This window comes from Thunnus maccoyii, chromosome 3 (assembly GCF_910596095.1).
Source record: "Thunnus maccoyii chromosome 3, fThuMac1.1, whole genome shotgun sequence".
Lineage (NCBI taxonomy): Eukaryota > Metazoa > Chordata > Actinopteri > Scombriformes > Scombridae > Thunnus > Thunnus maccoyii.
The window spans coordinates 1183838-1193164 of NC_056535.1; the positions used below are offsets into that span (position 1 = coordinate 1183838).

At 39.7% G+C, this 9327-nt stretch overlaps 1 protein-coding gene across 1 annotated transcript; it reads right to left on the reverse strand.

The window, feature by feature from the left end:
• Nucleotides 1–354: 354 nt before the first annotated feature.
• zgc:195170 (uncharacterized protein LOC100170800 homolog) lies at nucleotides 355–3776 on the reverse strand. Its single transcript, XM_042403535.1, has 3 exons — nucleotides 3633–3776; nucleotides 3276–3345; nucleotides 355–716 (listed from the first exon to the last, which is right to left on the reverse strand). Exons 1-3 carry the CDS (start codon nucleotides 3728–3730, stop codon nucleotides 597–599), a joined length of 288 nt encoding a protein of 95 aa, XP_042259469.1. The 5' UTR covers nucleotides 3731–3776; the 3' UTR covers nucleotides 355–596.
• Nucleotides 3777–9327: the final 5551 nt, after the last annotated feature.

Consider the following 9327-nt stretch of genomic DNA (forward strand, 5'->3'; position numbering starts at 1 on the left):
GTTGCAGACAAGTGGATGGATTTTATTTTTGGAGACTTGCCTCGAACTAACCTAAGTCAGTCTCTTCAGGTGTGTACAGCACATTTTACATCGGAGTGCATGCAGAATCAGGGGCTCTACGATGCTGGAGTAGTAATTAATACTGAAGAACAGATCTATTCCGATGATCCAACACCCTTACCCAAACATCAAAACGGTGAGTAAAAACATTTTAATAATGTAGATTAAGTTACTAATTGAGTTGGTAATTTTGTTTTTGCTAACAGTTTGAATGTTTATGTTAGTTTAGCTGCAAAGTTTTATTTTCTTTACATTTTTGTTAATAAAGGGTGATAATTCAACTTTGCAGACAGTTTGTCATGTATGGTTTTGCTATCTGTAATGTTACAGGTAAAATATAAAGTTGGTAGGTATCCAAATGTTAAATACTGCTTCAAATTCTCTTGATACTTTAACCTTTTGGTATTGTCACGGTACATATATATGAAGTAATAGTTTGACTGAGTACTGGAAATAGTTATTCCCAAATCATGGGGAAATGTTTATGGACCATATATTCACATTACAATTGAAAGACGTGTTCACCCCAAATTATGTCAGACCCAAAGTCTCAGTGCAACACTTTTGAAGCCCAATTCATATAAATTATGGGAATCTTCTCTCTTCTTCCTCAGCATCAGCTGACAAAACTTCTGTGTGCCAAACACCTGTAACAACTGAAAAAGAAGAAACAGAAATGTTTATTACACAGTTACACATGTTACATCCTTGCATTTATGTATATATAATTCAAATAGATGTTTGTAAATATTTCATATAAACTATTTGTTGTCCTCAGAGAGGGAAGCCAGTCAGAGCTCAGCTGGACAGACAACCTCAAGTATTAAGAGCCTCTCCCAACGCCACACGCTTCGAGCCACTGCCAGAATTCTACAACCTGATGGCAAAGGAGCTCAACACAACAGAAGTACAGACTCCTTGTTAATAGAGGGTCCAGTCTAAGTTAATAATAACTACATTTATACATTGATCCACCAATAAAACAGATACAATTTAGACTGGCTATATAATGTTATTGATTTAATTTCTCTAACAACTATATTTACTCATTCTAAATGCGGTAGTGATGCTCGGAAGGCAGAGTAATGATCAATATCTGATTCTTAACAGCATCTGCAGTGTCTCATTTGGGTGTCTCATCATTGTCAAACTGTGATTATGCACCCAATTCAAAAAATATAGAATAATTCCATATTTATCTTTTGATGTTTTCACTTTAGAAATTCCCAAAACATTTGCTAGTTTTCTCAGTTTTATAATGTTTTACATTGAATACCTTTGGGATCTGGTAACTCGTGACTATCTTACTGTATAATACTAATACTCTAGATACTAATACTAATATACGCAACTTGATAACTTCAACAAACTTCAACAAAACAATGAATTGCAGGCCCAATACAAATGAAAATGTTATCTTTTTGCAATTTCTTCCTGTGAGTTAATATCAGAGTATACTTGTATGTTTTTTCTTAGGTCCCTGCAGCTCTGCTCTACTTGCCTGGTATGCAGCTTTGTAGGCGGATATTGCAGCTGCAGGTGGAAAGAGCCCCACCCTCCTCAAACCAGAGCTGCTGGAAACCATTTGGACCCTGAGCTGAGCAGACTGCCCCTGAACTCTCCCTGCTACCTCCCTTCCTGGCTCTACTGGGGTGAAATTGCCCCTTGAAAATGACTAGTGATAGGTTTATTATTACAAATGCAACTTACTACCGTATGTCAAAAGCAGTGTTATAGACAAGGGGTAACTTCACTCTAATGCGCTTGTTTTGCAGAGTCTCCTCATCTCTACCCATCTCTCACCACTGAGGGGATAATGTCACCCTGCAGTCTGCCTCAGCAACACATGCTGTTGAAGGAAACACTAACAGATGTAAGGAGAAAGCGAGGGACACGTGTTCTGTTGTTGCATCCTGAATGTACATGCTGTGCAGTAGACAGACTGTGGCAGCAGATTACTGTGCAACAGCCAACCATTCAGATATACTTTACATGGCATGTTCAGACCTTGTTTAACTGTGTCACTACTTTTTCCAAGTAAACAATCCATCTAGTTTACACAGCAGTTGGATTAACATAGTGAACACCTCTGGCTGCACAGTCATATAGAAAAAAGTGATGAAGGAAGTAAGTCAGATACTATTGAATCTGTACTATCGAGTGTCTTGGCACAAGACTTGAAATGCTGTTAGTTTTGTTTGCTAATGCTCAAGGTTAAGTCAGTGTTTTCTCTGTTAGCTGATTGTCAACTAGTCTGATTTGATGTGATGTGAGTCTGGCTCCATTACTGTAAACATATATATGTTTTTTTTGCCCGTTTGTCCTCTGCTCTGGTGTTGTACAAGAGTTTTCTGGCTGCTTCGATAATTAAAACCTCAAAAGTAATTTAGTAAACTAGTTTTATGTGTATGAGCACAAGCCTAAACTATACTTTTTGGATAATTTGACTTCACATTGAGAAAACTTGCAAACAAATAACATCTACACACAGATGAGATCCCACTGCATTATGTTTTATAGATTGTTGGCCTGACAATATAATGGTGATTCTAACACAAAAATATATGTTGTATTTTACCACTTTTAAGCATTTCAGGATCTGTTAAAACTATAAGGCACAGTAGGTGTCTAAATGTTAAATGAAGTAGTATGTGGAACATGTAGCTTTGTCCACACTAAATGGTTTAACTGTAGAGGTTCACTGCAGAGGCTTCATGTATTCAATTCACTCTAGCATGCAGGCAGCCAAATCATAATTCTGTAATGTACTGCCAGCACAATTAAAACATCTATGTGTAAATATTTCATATAAACTATTTGTTGGACCACAGGTGTAATACAAAGATTCTGTATTTGTATAGTCAAGTAATATCATCCAGCCATGTCGCTGTTTCGCAGAGGCCCATAATCAGCCCTGTAAATACTGAATGCATTCTGCAGTGAATAAGGGTTGAGGTAAACAGGTTCCAGACCTGGGTGGACACTGTGCACTGTGGTGGGCCAAGAAGCTGGTCACATCTTCTTCTGACCTATATAAAGCATTACATAGATGCTAAATTACATATGAGGGTGATATAAAAAGGTGGGAGCAAAGGGAAAAAGATGATGCTATGTGTTTTTATTTCATTTACTGTCACCCACTTTGGACCCTTTTCAACAATGGCACCATTTATGTGGATGCAGCAATATAAACCAGATAATAATTGTAACATTACCTGAGGTGTCTCCCTGCAGTACACATTCTCCACCTCGGCAGGCATCCGGTCACAATGTCCACAAATGTACCTGCATCAAGGTAAATATCGGCTGTAGCATGAAACAGGAAAATAGTCTCCTTTTCATCGCGTCAGTGGGTTTAATTCTCTGTGAAAACAAATTTAATCCATTTGGAAACACTTCACTGTTAAGGCTTGCTCCCTGTGCTTTCAAATATTTAGAAATTTCTGACTGAGGCAGCAACAGTATGCGTCCACAATAGCAAAGCTTGGTATGCTAGCTATCCACTTCTCTAACTGACAAAGTGTTGTTACCTTAACAACTTATTTACTAAAATAAAAAGACACTCAACTTACCACTCTGAAACGTCCTGCTGCCCTCTTCTAAAATTTGGTTCCTGGTCCTTTTCACCAAACTGGTAAGGTCTTACCAATCCTGCAGCCATGTTTACCATAGCCCTCCACAGATTGCTCTGATTGGCTAAGCACAGATCAACTCACAAGGTGGCCTGGAATCAGATTTTGTCCGACGCTAAGCGTTTAGCAGCAAAATATGACCATGTTGGACAGGGATAGAGAGAGACCCTCAGAAAAGCAGGGGGAAATCAAATCAACACTTTTTTTTGTTAACGCCATTACAGAGGTGTTTAATAGACACACATAAATGGTATAGATATAACTATAAGTGTTAAAATATAGGACCTTCAAAGGACAACCTTGGCAGCAGGAGTGTGAAATGGGGAACTTAGTGGAAGTGTTCTTTCCTGTCATAATTACAGCTGAGGGGTTATTATAAAGGACTTATGTAATTTTGATGAATTCCTCACCCAATTAAAGATGATCCAAGACTATCCATAAATAATCCCATTTGAGCTGATCAAAGACTTTTTCTGCCTCTAAAGATAAGACTGCACAGGGTAAAGCAATGTCTGTAGACGCATGTATGACATGCAATAGATGATGCATATTGTCAGATGACAAATGTGTTTTCATAAATTGTGTTTGGTCATGATGGACTAATTTAGTCATATGTGATTCCATGTGATTAGCTAAGACTCATGCATATATTTTGATTTCAGAGTTCAGGATCGACAAAGTTCTGTAATTACTACACAAGGTATGGTCTCGGTAATATCTGAATTTGCATCAATCAATCAATCAATCAATCAATCAGTTTTTATTTATATAGCGCCAAATCACAACAAAAGTCATCTCAGGGCACTTTTCACATAGAGCAGGTCAAGACCGTACTCTTTAATTTACAGAGACCCAACAATTAGCAAGCACTTGGCGACAGCGGTAAGGAAAAACTCCCCTTTAACGGGTAGAAACCTCAAGCAGAACCCGGCTCTTGGTGGGCGGCCATCTGCTTTGACCGGTTGGGTTGAGAGAGAGAAAGAAAGAGGGAAAGTGGGGGGGGGGCAGAATAACAACAATCATAATAACAACGACAACAGCAGCAGCAACAGCAATAGCCAGGGAAGGATGCCAACGGGACTGTGAAGGACTGCGAAGGCTTGGCCCGGAACCCAGGGTTTCCTGTGAGATGAGAAAGCACAAAAAAACTCCGGGGAAGAAGCAAAGTTAGTGACATGCATTGATGTTACATGAATGCATACAGATGGAGAGGAGGAGGAATCAGAGAGGAGCTCAGTGCATCATGGGATGTCCCCCAGCAGTCTAGGCCTAAGTAATCAGCATCAGTAATAAAGGATCCGTTTTCTATAGAAGATTAAATTGTTTCCAGGAACAGCTGTCCCAGTTCATTCCAAAAGGAATGGTACAACTCAGGTGGAATACCGTTCCAATCAGGAGATTTACCTTTTTTCATCCCTGTAAGGGCATTGTGTATTTCATTTAAGGTGATAGGTCTTCCCAAAGTGGGAAGTGCCAGACCATCCAGGAAGTTTTTAATGATCCAAAGCGCATGGTCTGAAGCGCATGGTGCACGTGCATTTAGAGTGTGTCCAAATCCACTTTTGCTAGTTTAACGACAGAAAGAATGGTCGCAGCACCAGGCACATGGTTCAAAAGGGTTGAACTTAGTCTTTTAATTAATCATGGGTGTGTTTTGGGCGTAAAATTCAATAAACCAATCATAGTGTCATCTCTCATTCTCTTTAAAAGCCAGGTGCGCTTGCACCTTGGTGAATTGCTATTATAATGGTGCATTTGCCAAATAGTAAGAAGGAGCGCTGCTCTACAGAGGAAACAGATCTGCTCATGCGCACAGTGAAAGCACACAACCCATAACAAGCACACTGGCCCCTGCTTCTCCTGGACCCTACCATGGCCAGCCCAAGACCACCAGTTTAAGATCCTGTTCACTAATTTGTTGCAAATTTCTTTTCATTTGTTTTTTGAAAAGGTTTATTTTTTAATTACAGCTTTGGTGTAACATGGTGTCAGGACTTGATCAGCTCTCCAAGGTTCTGACCCTGCTGCTGGCAGCAGCTAAGAGCTTTCCTTCTTAAGTTTAATCACTGTTTTCACCTCATTTATTTCCCTATCTGTTCTCCATGTCCTCATGTATTGATGTATGAGGAAAGTCGATCCTTGTCTGATCCGTTGTTGATATCCGTTTGCTGGGTCTTGACAGACACCTGATGCATCTGTTTAAATACCTATGTGTATTGCCACGACTTGGTCAAATAATTAGACAATTTCATCCGTCATTACTGCGATTAGCTAATTCTGATAAATATTATGCCTAACCATTATGACATATTTTTTTAAAATATGTTGATGTACACAATAATAATCTTTCACATTGTAACCTTGTGATCTTTTGCATGTTTGTGCGCTGCTGTGCATCCTTGTGTGTGTGTAACAAGCAGGCTGTACGTTGTGCACCTGCCTATTTAGGCATATATTACTATATTGGTAATGCCCCTTAAAATAACAGTGAAACACTGCGCCATTGACTTCAGACCAGGTTTTTGTTGGTCAGTAGCGCAACCACTTTCTGTTGCATCAAGATAGCAATGCGCCAACAATGTGACTGACCACACCTCATTTTAAGACCAAAAGACTTATGCTATGAGGAATACTTCCTGGGAGAGATAAATCAGCTGAGTGCGCTTGGTCTGCTACTCCCAGTAGACCCAAAGGAGACCAGGGCCTTGCCTGGAGCTGCGCTGGAGAGGAAACATCCAAAGCAGTTAATTGTTAACCCAACCCCCTGTCTACATCCAACTGAGACATTTACTTTTCTCTCTAAATGCACTTTAATGCACTGTGCTGCTAACTACTTCTTTTTTTATACATATAAATCTCTTGGGATTTATATGTTTTTATCATTTTTAAAGGGAATTTTTAGATATGGGCTGGGAGGAACAGCATTTCGTTTTTTTGCGTATGCAAATACACAAGAAAATGGCAATAAACTAAATCTTGAAATCTTGAAATAAAGTCTACATTGTGAACCAGTGAAATAGCTGAAGTAGCAACTAGCAGATCGTCTATTCTGGAATAAGTCTTACGTCAATCAGAGTAAAAGCTATATTGTAGAGGTAGGGTGTATGGAATGATACAGATCTGTCAAATTAAAATCAGATAAGAGACCCTGAAAAGCATCAGTGGCAAGTTTCTGAGAGTTCTGGTCTCATGGGGAAGAATGGTCAAGTGAGAGATTCAAAGTAGCATTCATGTCAGTGCCAATAATAACTGCAAATTCTTGCATACTGGATAGAAACTCAGTGACAGTCTTATAAAAGTTAGGATCAAATTGATTGGGTGCATATATAGAAATAAAAACAAATTTTTGTCCAGAAATGATTTGTTTTTATATAGGATATGTACTCATCTGTACTGACATAGTTTCCTAGTATTATCAAGGATAAATTCCACTTAAAAACAACAAGAGAACCACAGGTTTTGAAATCAACAGAGGCAGATGCAGGAGTGCAATAGAACTTGTCAAAACGGCAGACATTGTGGGATTCTTGTACAAAAGCTACATCCACCTGGTGTCTATGGAGGTAATCTAGACACACAGCATGCTTAACAGGTCCGTTTAAACTGTTCACATTCCAGCTCACAACATTTGTACTAGAAATACTGCTCATGAGAGTCCATAGTGGGCAAAAGTTAAAAACAGTTCCTTTTGAAAGAGGATATCATGGCATTAACCCAAAAGAAATGAAACCACAGAACAAAAATTCCCTCTCAAAATTATCCATATCCCTACCCCCAATTCCACTATGAAGTGGAATTCCCCCCATCCCTAACTTTGAGAAAGTTGGCTCAGCAACATTGCACTCAGCTCTTCTCCCGGTAAAAGTGGAGGTATGCTTAAAATAAAACAAAATAAAAAGAGACAGAAAGTGTATGACTACTTGAACGTGCATCACTGACCTTTAATTGTCTGATTGTTTAGTGGGCTCCCTGTGTGTCACACATTAGAATTCATAATTGTAACATAAAGACCAGCTATAAAACCAGCTATAGGCCTATAGCCTTTTAAGGGAGCATTAATAAGGTGAAAAAGTAGAAAAATAAGTGTAAATTTCTGTGACCCTTGTGGTCCTCCATAGAATGTAGCCTCAATGTGTTTGCTGTGTGTTTGGTTACAATATATATAATTTATTATCAAGATTATCTTGAAATTGACAGTACTGTATACTGTAGTATATCAAAGTAAAGTCAAGAGGGTGCTTCACAGAAAAAGTGTTTATATAGCAAAAGACATTTCACAAATTCAGTCACTGAAAAGATTGCAAGACTCTGGTAGAAGTGTGATTCTTTCAAGCAAAGGACATGTCTGATAATGTGTTTACAGTATTTGGGTACATGTAGGTAGGGGGGTGGGCGGGCTGCAGATAATCTTTTCTTTCAATTAAGGCTGTATTCAGACCAAATCAGGTGGTGTGGCCCACTGCCGCAGGGTTTGAGGTGTGTGGGGGTGTGGGCGTGTTTATTTGTGCTCTAGAATGTAACCGCTGTGAAACAATCAGAAAATAATGTTTTATTGATCTGATTCACCGGCTTTCTCCAGCTCGCTCAACCACAGCTGCACTCTCTCTCTCTCGCTGATGCTCTCAGCTCTCTCGCTCTCTTTTTCTCTCGTCTTTTTTTCTCAAGGCAAAATTTTTTCTCTCGTCAGGAAGCCGACAGCAAAGTCTAACTTTTTACTTTTAATGTTATCAAATGAAGAGAAATGTCCTCCCCTCCTCCTAGCAACGCCTTTGTACTCCTTCACGGCAGGGTTTTACAGCTCTGATTAGTCTGATGTCCATCTGTGATTGGCCACAGTCAGCCGCAGTGACATCGGGTTGCGTTTCTCCAAAAGTTGACTCTGGCTCAACTTTCCAGCTGCAGTCTGGTGCGGTGCCGTTGCTGCCAAAACGCCTGCAGCCAAAACACACTTTCCCCATTCAACTGAATGGGAGGACTAGTGTTTTCGCAGCACCGCATGGTTTGGATTGAATACGGCCTAAGTGTCAATAAATCATTAAATTTTGTTTCTGGGATATGATAAAGAAATGCATTCCAATAATTTTAATAGAATCTAAAGTACAGCTGTGCCAAAGTTTACGCATCCGCATTTTGCGCAAATTATGGTATTAAAACTTTATAGGGGAAGTCAAGAGGGAAGCCTCCGGCACAAGAACTGACATTCTCCCCTGAACACTGAGCTGGTGCTCCTCTGAGGCTGCCCAGCCAGCGTGAGCCTGAGCAGGGCTTCTGCCTTCTGTGCACCCAACAGAGAAACAAGTTCAACCAGGGCATAAAATGTTACAGGAGCGCCGCAAGATAAACACTAAACACCACTTCATTGTCAAACGGTAACTTTACACTACACACTTTAGTTTATTCAACGTAGTTCACAGAAGAGCTGTTTAAGTTGAATATCAATCAAAATGAAAAGTCTCTCTTCAGAAGTTATACAATATACATACATCCGATTCCAGCTGCACGTCCTGTGGAGTCAACCAGCGGAAATACAGACAGTGCCACTCTGCCATTGTGGTCAAAGGGGGTACATAGTAAAATCCTGTTAGCAGGATTCAAACACTCTGCTGCCACCTAGCGTCTACAGTTAGGTAGTGCA